Source organism: Loxodonta africana, chromosome 7 (genome assembly GCF_030014295.1).
Source record: "Loxodonta africana isolate mLoxAfr1 chromosome 7, mLoxAfr1.hap2, whole genome shotgun sequence".
Taxonomy (NCBI): domain Eukaryota; kingdom Metazoa; phylum Chordata; class Mammalia; order Proboscidea; family Elephantidae; genus Loxodonta; species Loxodonta africana.
The window spans coordinates 119,895,575-119,909,649 of record NC_087348.1 but is presented as its reverse complement, the minus strand read 5'-3'; the positions used below and the strand labels follow the sequence as shown (position 1 = coordinate 119,909,649).

General features: G+C 36.2%; 1 protein-coding gene across 1 annotated transcript in view; it reads right to left on the bottom strand.

Annotated features, from left to right (window-relative positions):
• Window positions 1-14,075, bottom strand: part of CNTN5 (contactin 5) — a 577,721-nt gene that overhangs the window by 96,633 nt on the left and 467,013 nt on the right. Inside the window, exon 13 of the mRNA XM_064289547.1 lies at window positions 13,912-14,032. Coding sequence (XP_064145617.1) covers window positions 13,912-14,032 — 121 coding nt within the window. The remainder of the gene's footprint in view (window positions 1-13,911; window positions 14,033-14,075) is intronic.

Below are 14,075 nucleotides of genomic sequence, written 5' to 3'. Positions count from 1 at the left end.
AACCCTATAGGACAGAGTAGAACTGCCCCATGGGGTTTCCAAGGAGCACCTGGTGGATTCGAACTGCTGACCTTTTGGTTAGCAGTCATAGCTCTTAACAACTACACCACCAGGGTATATGGTGCTAAAATATGCAAGGTACCATGTTTCTGCAATGCTTTCTATAAATCCAATATTGGGTTTATTGTGCATGACTCATTATAACTCTGTAATGCAAATTATGATAAAGAAAACAACGTATGGCTAGATGGATTTTTAAATTTGTTCAATCTTGCTGTTTATGAATGACATAGTTACTCCTGTGACCAATTTCACAAACATACCATGAAGTGAATTTGGAATTATTATTTCCAATGACACAGTAAAGAACCACATTTATAAATCCATTTTCTTTATGACAGGTGCACCCTTGACAATACTGTGGATATTTTCTTTAATCTTTTTTTCCTAAGGTATAAATTTGGATTTGTTTTCATTTATCTAGATTTTCTTCCATGAATTTCCTTGATACCAATAGCATGTTATACAAGACATCTGTCTGGAGCTAGGGACAAGTTTCATGGTCACAGGAGACAACAGAAGTTGACAAACACATATTAGGGATCATTAATTTTATATTTTAACTAACTGAGCAAATCAATAGTCCTCTGGGAATAAAAGAGAATGAGTATTACTCTCTAAGTGTTAACTTATTGGGAAATGGCTTATATATAACGGAGAAAGAATTGTCTTAGTGGTTTTTTGATGGCTGCTGGCTTAAACTCTGAGGATTTTTGCTACACAACTGTAGGAAGACATTTGCCATTATGCAATGTACCATTAAATCTCAGCACAGCCTGAAAGATGGCTGTTGTCATATGGCGGCAATGAACTTGGTACAATCCCGACGCCACCATCTAACTCATTTGGAGAAATGGAACAGTGGGCTCTTGCAGAAGCACTTAAATGGAGCAGTCCTGAAGGTTGGGTAATTTGAAACAGATGTTCCATCTAATGGCTGGATTACACAGAAGAGCGTCTGTAACGCAGACTGTCTCTTTCAGTGGGGTATGATGGATGCTGTTTATTAGCTTGACTTAACATTCTGTGAGTTGAGGTTGTGAGCCAAATATGGGAGCTTTGATTTACTAATAGAGATCAGGTGATAAAATGTCTTTGCGACAGTGATTAGATATTTCAAGTGAAGTTTACTGATATTTCTTGAGTTGGCACAAAAGAAATAATTATGTGAACCAATAACCCCCTGAACAAAACATATAATTCACAGAGTCCTGTTTTATACCATAATTTTTGTGATTAGTGAACACTTAAATTAACCCAATCCGAATGCTGACAAATGAGAGTGGTGACACTCTGGTATGGGTGATTAATTAATATCGTGTACAAAATAAATAAATAAATAAATCCTTTTCCTTGAGATTTTATACTTTCACTTAGAATATTTTAAAATTTAAGACATAATTTCCCAAGAGCTTAAAAAGTTACTTATGCTATTTGGCTTCAATTTTTTAATCTAAGTATTTTATGTGACTATTTCACAACTGCTTTCAAATCCATTCGTGCCCTTGGTGGTATTTAGAAAGGCTTTCTGCTCTTTGTTTTTAATTTTTACATTGCTTCATTGCCAACTAAACTGAAGGTATGGTTAAGTCCTATTCAAACATTCATAGAATCCTTGTTTATGTTTTTAAAATATTGAATTCTGTGATTTAACTCAATTTTATAATATATATTTGGTACCCATTATACATGATTTTAAGCTGGTGACCATTAGTTATGTAGACAGTGACGATTGTCCCTGATATGAAAACAGTACTCTTAAAACCATGACCTCTCTGCTATAGCCTTGCCTACACTTCTTATCTTGAATAAAATATAATGTGTACATTTAGCTTTTCTTTTACTCAGTCATATTCTCTAAGTGAATTAAAGTAATTGTACTTTAAGCACTTCAGTTTTTATTTCACACATGGGAAATTCCCTTGCACTCTAAGATAGCCATTGCATTTTGTTCAAGGATGGATGTCATCACACTAGAATATTCAATGCATATAAATACATGCTAATGGAACCAATCCACCTCAGGAAATTGATGCAAGATTTCATTGGCTCAGTTAACCCAATACACTGAGAAGCACCTGATACTACTTCACAGTTTATCCTAATGACAGTAAACTGGTAAAAGAGCACAATTATACCAAGCCAATCAAAATGCCAATTTGACTCTGAGGAGGAAGAAGCTGAATAAATGCTCACAATCACCTTAAGAATATATCATCAAATTGTAATTGAACAAAATGGACAGAACAATTAAAATGCTATAAAATATTTCAGTCATTGGATAATCAGACAGTATCACCTGTTGAGGAAACCATGGTAACAGTGGTTAAGAGCTATGGCTGCTAATCAAAAGGTCAGCAGTTAGAATCTACCAGGTGCTCCTTGGAAACTGTATAAGGACAGTTCTATTCTGTCCTATCCTATAGGGTCGCTGTGAGTAGGAGTCATCAGCAACAGGTTTTCGGGTTTATCACCTGTTGAATAAGTGTAGAGCATTGTCTTGCCCATACATACTATGAAGAACCGTTATTTAACTCTTTAATCTTAAGCATTGTTGTTGTTAGGTGTTGTCGGGTCGGTTCCTACTCATAGCGACCCTATGTACAACAGAACGAAACACTAGCCAGTCCTGTGCCATCCTAATCTTAAAGAGTGCCATCCTAATCTTAAAGATTAGGGAAATTCTTTCTAGGGTTAAGAATATATATAAGGCAAACAGTACATATAATTTACTGAGAAGCATTCTATCATTGAAATCTTATTTAATTCCATTATTAAACCTGTGAATTAAATACAATTACTCCCATTTTACTTATGAAGAGACCAAGGTCAAGAGAGGTAAAATGACTTGCCCATGGTTACTCAGCTAGTGCCAGGGCGAGATCCAAACCCCAGACTGAGTTATTTGTATAATGCTATACTGTCTTGGTTGGGTAAACCAATTACTATCACTGGTATTTTAAAAAACTTGAACACTTAAAAAATTTTTTTTTTAATTGGGCTTTTGAGATTCAACCAACATTTGCTAAGCACCAGCTATGAAGTAGGTCTAGTACTAAGTGTTTTGCCCAAATATACTGCTTTGCCCAAATATACTTTTTTTTTTTTTTTAATACAGCATAAATAGAGCAGAGCTTTTCCCCACTAGGTTTTGTACACCTTGACATTGTGCACTTTTATTTTCTTACTCCAATATATAACCTTCCAGCGGTCCCTTTTACAGCTCATCTTGTCAAGGTATGCCCACTTTGAATCTTGTAGAGGTTATTTTCTATTTTATTTGAACTCTTTTTCTAAAGCTAGGAACTATTTTTTTCCTCTTAGTACCTCAGTTTTTAGATTCCTCAGCAATGACTCAAAAAATTTCAAAGGTAAAAGCTACTGATAACCAATAATACAGAGGGGAGATCCGTGTATTCATGGCCTTCCCATTTTTATCTACAACATGTCAAGTTAGATTTCCCCCATACATACTAAGCAATAACATCTACGCATTTTAGTTTTGAAAAATGAAAAAAGAGAGACATTTGAGAGATTTTTACCAAGAGCAAGAAACTTACTCTTTTTTGCAGTAACAGACATCATCTGATGTTCAGTTTTTTTTCTTACTCTTTCACCTCTATCACTCTAACTCATTAGAGAGCTAATTGTCTTTGTAATTCCAAATTAAGGAGTATTTAGTGAAACGGAGACATTACCTTTGCCAGGTGTTACTGGGAGGACAAATTCCAATCTGCAATAGATAGTCTTCTCTCTGTTCACTCTCCATGGGCTTTGTATTGTTCGATGAAGAATCGTTCAGAGTCCAGACTGCATGATGGATGATATTCCTCAAAATCAGGAAATATTAAGAGCTGAGTATTTTGAAAGATAAAACACGATTTTGAAGTAGAGACTAAAGTGAACTTACCAATTTTCTATTGTTTTCCTTGGAGTTGTGACAGGTCATTGGGTTGATTTCAGCAGAACTTCTGCTTGGTAGTGGGTTCTTGACCACATTTGGGTTATCACAAAAGGTCTGTGTAGTATGTACATGCCCTGTATTCCCCGTCTCCTCATAACAACAAATTACTACTTCATTCTCAAAAGAAATGCTAAAACAACCTAGATGACAGTAACAGAAAACAGAATACACTCAAGGAAACAAAAAGGTCAGGTTTTAGAAGGGACTGGTAGTTGGTTTAGGCTGTGTTTATCCAAAGCATATGAAAAGTGAATAAGTAGGATGATTTTGCCAAACAACTCAAACAAACAAATGAACGGACAGATAAAATCTACTTCTAAAACTTTGACTAAATAATACTGGTGAGTTTAGAAACATCCTTCTTAACACTAAACATAAAGACCATTTTTGCTTTTTTTTTTTTTTTTTTATGCCTCTTGGTATAGTTTAATGTGCCTCAGTAGTGGAATGGTTAAGTGCTTAGCTATTAATTCAAAGGTTGGCAGTTTGAACCTACCTGCTGCTCTGAAGGAGAAAGATGTGGCAGCCAGCTTCTGTAAAGATTAAAGCTTTGGAAACCTTATGGGGCAGTTCTACTCTGTCCTATAGGGTTGTTATGAGTCAAAATTTAATTGGTGGCAATGGGTTTGGTTTTGGTGGTATAATTTGCTCATAGTCAGTGGGAAACAACAAATTTCAAAAGGTTGAAAGAACAGCAGCAGTAATTGGAATGAAGGTCAGGAGCTCTAAACCCACTTGGAGTTTCATCCTTGTCCCATAATTATAGTGGTCAGAAGAACTTTTAAAATGAGAGAATAAGAAGAGATCATGCAGAAAGAGGCCTATTATTTATTGGTGCTTAATTTGGACATGTTATCAGGAGGGACCAATCCCTGGAGAAGGACATCATGCTTGGTAAAGTAGAGGATCAGCCAAAAAGAGGAAGACCTTGACAAGATGTATTGACACAGTGGCTGCAAGAATGGGCTCAAATATAATAACGATGGCAAGGATGGCACAAGACTGGGCAATGTTTCGTTCTGTTGTTGGTCCCTCTATGAGTTGGAACTGACATGACAGCACCTAACAACAACAACAATATTCATGGTGGCATTTTTTCTGGGAGTGATTCCTTTCTATCAAAATCCAGTATGTCTGGATGGGAAGTCCCCATAGGTGTCTTGAGAAAATTGTCATTAGAATTTGATATTTTGTATGATTGGAAAGACATGGAAGTTGGAAGGAGTTCTGACTTGTCAGTAATGCTACTGGTCATTTAGGCCAAAGCAATAAGATAGAAAGGAGTGATCAATAATTATGAGCCTCTTAGCCATGTGGTCAAAGATAAGGTACTTTAGAAGACTAGAAAATGTGAAACCTGCCCTTAGAGGTAGGTGGGAGTGAAAAAGTCCTGTATTTGGAAGCTGATGTCGAGTATCTTTTTTTTTTCTTTCTTGGCTTCACAAATGACTACTTCTCTTTAAGATCTAGCCCATATATCATCTCCTTGATAAAAGTTCTCTCTCAGGTAGAGCTCATCATCCTGTTCCCTGGTTTCTTATATCCTGCCTCCCTCCCTTCCTCTCTTCTTCCTTTCTTCCTTCTTCTTTCTACAAATATTTATTAATATTTGTCAGGAACTAAATAGGTCCAGGAGATACAATGATGAATAACACGGGAAACAAATCTGGCAATTGGCACTGGAAAGCTGTATAGCAATTGAAAATGCTGGCTTTGAAGTCAGTCTGCCTGGACTTTATTCCATTCTTCTACTTATTAAGGTGACATTCAATAAGTTCTCAAACCTCTCTGAGCCTTAGTATCCTTATCTGCAAATTCTAACTAAAAATAGCACCTTTTTTCACATGGTTGATATATGATGCTCTAAATGGTTAAAGTGAAATAATTTATATAGGGTCTTTAGCACTGTGCCTGGCATACAAGAAGTAGTCAATAAATGTTAGCTGTTTTTATCATTATTAATGGAGCTTATATAACAGCACTCTTCACATTATATTGTAAGAAGCGCTTCTCCGTGTTGGGGATTTAAGTTGCTCATGGTTAGCTAGTTCTTAGCACAATGCCTGCCACATATTATGTGCTCTTTAAATGTCTGATGAATAAGTTAAATGAATGAATTAAGGGCAAGAGAGGTTAACGTTAAGCAATCTGCCCAAAGCCACATAATTAGTAGGAGCTGGATTAGATGTGAACACAGGTCTGGCTTTAAAGGGCATACTTTTATTAAGATACGACACCGTCTTTCACATGTTATTGCTTGCCTTTCCTCAACCTATTGTAATTTGGTTATTACCCCCATCATTCTACTGAGCTTGTCCTTGCCAAGGTTATCATTTACTTCTAAGTTGCTTAACTCTATGGTATATATTGGTTCTTATTTTACCTGCATTTGCCATTGTTACCCACTTTCTCCTTTCTGAAATTCTCTTCTTTGTGTCCATGACTTGATTTACTTGGCTTCCTTTCTAGTGGCAATCTGTCTCTACTAGCTACTTCCCAACCTCCCTTGCAGATTTTCCTCCTCTTCAACATTAGTGTTTCCCAGAGTTCCAACTTGAGCCTTCTTCTCTTCTCGGTTTTCACATACTATCTCTTTAATCCCACTCCCACCCGACTTTAGTATGCTGATGGTGCTCAAAACTGCTTTTCAGTGCCTAGGTTTCAATAGCTCAATAGCCACAAATCTATTTGCTTATTGGTTATTTATTTCTTTCTGGACAGTCTTACCTTAAGTGTTGCTTCTGCATCCCCAGTCCACTTCTGTATATCCTGATTATATGAAAAGCATAATCATACATTTCTAGGGTGAGCACACAATTTCTATTCAAACCAAGGCAATTCTGAGAGTAAACAGGCCTTACTAATAATACCCTGTTTTTACACCAGATATAATTTGGAACTGTGTTGACTTAACCAGAATATATCTTTTCCATCCTACTGACCATTCAATTAAGCATTACAGCTGGCATTCATCATTGCCTTTTTTTTCTAATTTTCTATAGCCAGTGGACCACCAACTCCTATAGATTCTGTTTCCTTCCTATCTCTTGAATATTCACACTCCTTTCCATTTCTATTATCATTGCCTTATTTCAAACCCTTCTTTCTTCTTGTCAGGATTACTGCTATGGCCTCCCATTTGCTTTACTAGCAAATCTCTTGACTCACTCTCCCAAATACTGTCTATAGTTTTCAGGAGGCTTAAAGTGCGTATCTAATCATGTCACGTTACTGCTTTGCTCCTTTGATAGATCTCCCTAACTTTCAGGGTAAAAGTAAAATTCTTTCCCATGGCTTTAGAACGCACTTACGCTGGATCTCATCTCTCACCACTTCTCCCTCTTGTACTCTAGCATTGTCCTGGCATGTAGTATCCATTGCCTTCGAGTCAATTCAGACTCATAGTGACCCTATAGGACAGAGTAGAATTGCCCATGGAGTTCCAAGGAGCACCTGGTGGATTCAAACTGCCGACCTTTATGGTTAGAAGCCGTAGCTCTTAACCACCACATCGCTAGGTTTCTAAATAATGGATGAAATTGGCATTTAAAACATAACCTCACAAACCATGAACTTATCTCAGTAAGTATACACAAATATGAAATGACAGTATATGTGATTATTTTTATATTAGGTTGAATGTGTAAAGAAAGTAGATTAGGTGTGTGGGACAAAATACTTGGTGAATTATGATCATCTTCCAAATTCTGACTCGAAAACATGTATGTGATAAAATCCAGTTGATTAGAACTTTTCTCAAAATGAAAGAGCTAAGTCAGAGTACTTGTTTCAAATAGCAAAATGCATACATCAGGAAACCAAGGAAAGCCTAAGTTAGCTGACTGAAATACCAGTGTCTAGAAAAGAAATTGGTTTCTAGCAGGCATTCAGTATTTGTCAAACGAATGGAATACAAGAAATTAAGTCTCCATCAATTGGCCCTCTATATACAATGACAATTAATTTGTTTGTATTTTATTAGCAGCTATATACACACATGCAGGGGAAAGATGTGGCAGTCTGCTTCTGTAAGATTTACAGCCTTGGAACCGCTATGGGGCAGTTCTACTTTGTCCTGTAGGGTTCCTATTAGTCAGAATTGACTTGACGGCAATGAGTTTGGTTTGGTTTTGGATATACATGCATGCAAACTGCTTCTATCATTTTTGTCAGTCAGATCATTTTGGTCAACTATCACTTCAAGTTACTAAACTAGAGGTACTTCAGAAAATCCAAAACACATGATTGTCGAAAATGTTATTTTTTAGTCAGTTGTTAGAGAGTTCTACAGATTTGCAAGCAACCATGTGAGAAGTGTAAGAAAAAGATACTACATGGCTGTTCAGTGTCTAAAATAAATTTTATAAGAGTCAGTCAAACTAGTTAATGTAAAAAAGCCTAAGTCAGGAAAATAAGTTATTGGTAGAAGCTATTTAAATAATCTCATTCAATACTACTGATAACTGGTGACCTAAAATTCCCACAATGATGCAGGCTATTCTAAGAAGACATTGAATTAATAAGATTAGATTTTCTTCAGAGGGAGGACATTTTATATCTCTAGTTTAAAGATTTTAATTATATTGTAAAAATGTATTCATCAAATAGCTTTTATTCTGTTGTAAAGCATGAATTATTTGAAAATTTATTTACTATTAATGTTAATTAAGATTAAAATGACACTGAAAACATTTGTCATTTTTCTTTGGCCTCCAAATACCAGCATATTGGCAAACCAAGCTTTGCGTTTCATCACTACTAGCTTTTTCTCTTTTTCACTGGAGACGCTCTTGAGTCCAAGTCATTACTCCACCATATGAAGGCTTGTGCAGTCTCCAAGTATAAGCTCATTACGCATTAGACCCGTGGTGGAGAAGAAAAACTACGCAAACTCTATCTTCCAAAAGATACTTGTGCATTTTAAAGCTTGAAAACTTTCAGAAGTGGCCAGATGCTAAAAATATAGACACTGATATCAGTTTTAGAACCTGCATAGTTCACAAGGATGGAGAGTGGAAGACAGAGCACATTAATGCTGTCTTAACTCTCAAATCAATTAGCGATACTAGAAATACTTTCAAGATTTACATTGAGCTTGATTCTCCCTCCATATTTGGGTAGGCAGCAGTACTTGCATCCTTCCAAGGTAAAGGGAGAAAAGTCTCAAACTTTCTTCTCTTGCTAATGAGAATCACTAAAAATTAGAGAATTTGGAAAATATAATTGAAAATTTCCAAATTGGTTTCCATCCAGGTAGTAACTGGTAGCCTTAGGTGATTTTCAACTACTTGAAAAAAAGAAAAAACAAACAAACAAGATATTTCATAACTGGCTATAATGGAAAGTCTCTTTTCTGTAGGCTGGAATTATATCGCTCAGTTCAATAACACCAGCTACCTCATGATAATCGGAAGCTGTGGCTAGACTCCAAGTAGCAATATTAATTAATGATTATTTTAACACGATAAAATATTCAAAACATAAGGCTCATGGGGTAAATAATAAAATAGATCTTTTGTGTAAAAATCTGGCAAAACCTCTGATGTAAGCCAGGAAACTCTAGTTTTAAAGATGAGAAAACATAATTCTAGGCTATTTTGTGGCAATCCCTTTGCTAAAATCCTTTCGTTGTTGTAGATTAATCCGTAGTTTAATAGCTACACAGGCTTAGCTTCGCGGGGGTGTGATTTATGCAGTTTCACGGGCCTTGCACTCAAAAGGGCCCCTTGATTACATTAGTGCTCATCTCTTACTGTCTTGAAATTTTTAGCAATTTTTGAACAAGGGGCCCTACCTTTTCGTTTTGCTCTGGGCCCCACAAAGCATGTAGCTAGTCCTATAGTTATGTTCAAATTTTCTTGTAGTCTCTCATCATTCCCCTACAAGACTGAAAGTTTCTTGTTTGATGTTCCACACCCCACTTCCAAAGATGTCTCTCACACTAGTGGCCATAGAGCCCCACATAGGGCTAAGACTTTGGCTTCTTTATCTTTCCGTTCTAAGTGCTGAGCACAGTACCCAAATATAGAGTAGGTGCTGAATGAATGGGTGAGTGAATACATAAAAAGCAAATTATCAATAAATTCTTGTTGAATTATTTCACTGACAAAGCAATAAAACTTTTAATGGTTTTAGCTTTGCAGTGAAAATTGACCAAATTGGTTGGAAGAAATTAAAGATAAAAAAAAAAATTAAGAAAAAGAACATTTCTTGGAAAAAAAAAAATGAGCTGAATTAATTGGAAAGGTTAAAGCAAGTAAGACCGAAAGACAGGTCGAACTCCATGCCAGAAATACAAGTGATGGGTGGCGGTGGTGAGGGGGGTGGGGTGGGGTGGGGTGGGGTGGGGTGGGCGGTTAAAAGTAGTTAGGTGTATTTCAGTAAGTTATATTCTGAGGTGAATTCACTCTTTGAAATTCAATTTAATACACATCAGATTAATCACTAAGTTGTAGTTCAGGAAATGAAAATTCTTGTTCAAGTTTAGGAAAGAAGGGAACCGAGAGATTATTGATTCTTCCTGGATTATCTTAAGATTTTCTTGACGTACTATTTTGCATTAAAAAGCAGAGCAATAAGAACAAACAAGTTGTATGCAAAACCGAATTTTTGATTGCTCCCTCTGCCTTTGTCCAAAATAGATGGAGCTCATACCTTGGCCCCTAGTTACTCTAGCTTAGCTAAGCCTGTTTTATACTATAAATCATGATGGTTTCCTATTCATGAAATTGCTCTGAGAAATGTATTTCTGACATTAATTTCTGTAAATAAAATAACAAAAAAAATACTCCTTTCTCTGGAGTTTTTTATATTGTGTTTAATACTTCTCATGTTGCTTGGGAGTATCAGTTTTTTAGAAACTGTGAGGTTGCCTGTTAATGGTCTATCTCTTCTTGGACAGCATGACACAGTTCTATCCACCTTTAAAGAGGTTTCCTACAGTATTTTGTAGCCTGAGTTTTTCTATGGTTGCTATATCACACTTGAATAAGTGACTAAAATTGCACACAGATGTCCAGGTGTGGCTTTAATTTTCTTTTATATTCCAGCAAAATAATTTCTTCTAACATATTCATTACTTCTATTATGGTTCTCCAAATTATGCATGGTGCTATTATGATGCTGGTTCACTGAACATTAAATATGTGAGAGCAAGTGGCTTTATGCTTCAGATAATGATTTATGGGAAAATTCAATTTTTGGAGCATGATGATAATGGTGGCATAGAGTGAATAATAGCACTGACATTCGCAGGTAAAACAAAGCAACAGTGGGAACAAGTATTTGAGATAAGAGTAGTCCTTAAAATAGTGAATGGGGAGAATGGCAGGGAGTATTATTAATCAGAAACACTCGGATTCCAAACAGGCAATGGCAAGGTCATGGGCCAAAAGACCTGAATTTCAATTGAGTGTGCTTGTGAGGGCAGGTGAAGAGCTGAAGGATTTGGTGAGATGTCCCAAATAATTTTATAGACAGCCTTTAATGGGAAAGGAGACAAGTAAATCATAGCTTCCCTCAATCTGGGAGAAAATAGACTTTTTCCCTTAAATTTCCACTGAAACAGAAAAAAAGGGCGTATGAACATATTTCTTCCTACCCTAGTATGTTCCTCATGCTTGACACGGAGCGAAGTGAACTGCTCAGATAATCCAATGGTGGTATTCTACAAGATGGAAGGTGGGACCATCTTTGCTATTCCCATCACACACTTGAATACTGTGCCTTACAGATTTTACCACTGGAATTGGGGCTATCATTAGAAAAGTTCTGTCCAGAAAACCTGGCTTTGGTCCTTTGACTCGTACTATCATAGAAGGCCCTGAGTTTACAAACCCACAAATGAAGGAGTGGGAGAAAGGAGACTAGCAGAGTGTAGCTATCTTGAATTTCATTTTGAAAACCAACATTAAAAACGGCAATCTTCTAGAATCCAAGAGCTGTTAACTTAAAATAAAAAAGATAAGGAAGAAGAAGAACCAGAATCCTTAGTTTAATTTTTAAATCTAAGACCAACCAGGCAGAAGAGGCAAGCTATTTTTGTTAATTTTAGAAAAGTTATGCAAATATATAGTAGAAATTTGGCGACTTGATCAAACTCACTTCAAGCGAAAGCTTGAACTGAATGTTACATGAATATTCACACAATAGCAACCTGTTTGAAATTGCTATTGAGTATATTTCCAAAATTTATGCATTCTATCATCTCCTAGGCATGAAGCCAAAGACTAAAAGAGCAGAACATGAAAAGGCTGAACCTGAATTATGTTCTAAACCCTGTTGAATTTAATTTTACTTACAAAGCAGAATGTTATTTTGCCACTTAAATTTGCCCCTTACAGCCCTGTAAAAATACCTAGTTTCTTGTTATCATCCTCTAAATTGTGTTATTTATTTGGAAAGCTTCAATTTTAGGGGCATAATTCCAAATTACTAGGCAAGTGCTACACAATAAATACACATAATCTAAAACAGACCATAGCAAGGCAAGAAAGTAATTTTCTGTAAATTTGACTACAGCGTGCGGTTTGCAGTTCCATGAGTCTTGTAACTTCAGGAGGCACAAAGGGAATTTTTTAGCTAAATGGAGTATTATGAGAAGAAGTGGACAATACAGATACACATTCTTGATATAAATCTGGAGAAAAGTTCAAATAGCCTTCGGAACAGAAACAAACACAGAAAATATGAACAAGCCGCCACTCATTCCAGATACTCTTTTAAGAACAACATTGTACTGGGACCAATGATGGATGCACTACCAAAAATCAATAAACGTTTGGTGATATATACAACTAAAACAAAGAGGTGATGAAGCTCAGTACATGCTTCATAGTTCCTGCTCGAGATTTTTATAACATGAATGAACTCTTAAAAAATGACACACTCCAGATGGGTAAAAGACCAGTTAATCTAACATAAGAGACCTCGTGTTGGGTTGTGAAATTTTATTTGCAGACTTCATGTAATACTCACGCCACTCAAAATGTACTGTTTAAGATGAAGAAAGGCGAGGGCACTGGGTAGGATTCTGGTAATGTTCTAGTTGTTGCCTTGAATGGTAGTTACATGGTATGTTCTTCTTGGGATTATTCACTGAGTTGTGCAGCTGAACACTTACAATATGTGAAATTTTCTGTATGCCTGTTATACATTAATAAAAAGTAAAAGAAAGCAAAGGACAAAAATGCACGCTAGGGTCTGCATTTCCCATAAGGGGAGATATTGTGCTAAAGGAAATGAGTGCTCTAGTTATTTGCTTAATTCATATAAGACGTAGCTTCATAGGGTCATGGAATTTGGTGGTGTGGCCCTTAGTTGGAAACCACTTAACTGTTATGTCTCCACAGAGGCTGTGTTGACATTTTCAGACTTAAAAAATCCCTGTCACTTCACAGTCCCAAATGTTGCCATCTCAGGCATGCAGCTTTCCTGTTTTTGGAAGCAGAATTTAGAAGTTAGTGGAGGAAAAAAGTGCCTGGGGGTTCCACTAGCTTTGCATTTAAAAACCGTATATATATATAAAAAAATATTATATATAAATTATATATATATACACACACACATAAACAAATTTTATCTCTGTAGTCCAAGTGGCTCAACTGTTTAAAATTTCTGCTTGGCATTAAGTTGGTTAAGTATATAGTGTACACTTATTGCTAAAGGTGTTTTGGACCCTGAAGCTGGATTTATAGGTTTTGTCTGTTCCTAAGGAGCAGTTTTCCATGTAATCTTTTCAAAGACAAAAGGTTAAGCAAAATGACATATATTGTAAAAATGAAAGTAAAATGCACAGTACTGATATGCTAAACGTGCATGCATCTAAATTCCTTCGTATGATAATTTATGGTGATTACGTCTTCAGACTGCACTATTAGCATACTCACCCCTAACAAGAAGTTCTGCCTCATCTGACACACTGTCTGCTGTGGTCTGTACCCTGCAGCCATATCTCCCAGCATGCATCAGAAGGATGTTCCTGATCATTAAATCTGCAGAGGATGCTTGCTGAAAGAGGGATGAAGTGCCAGTTTAAAATGTTGCAAATCTG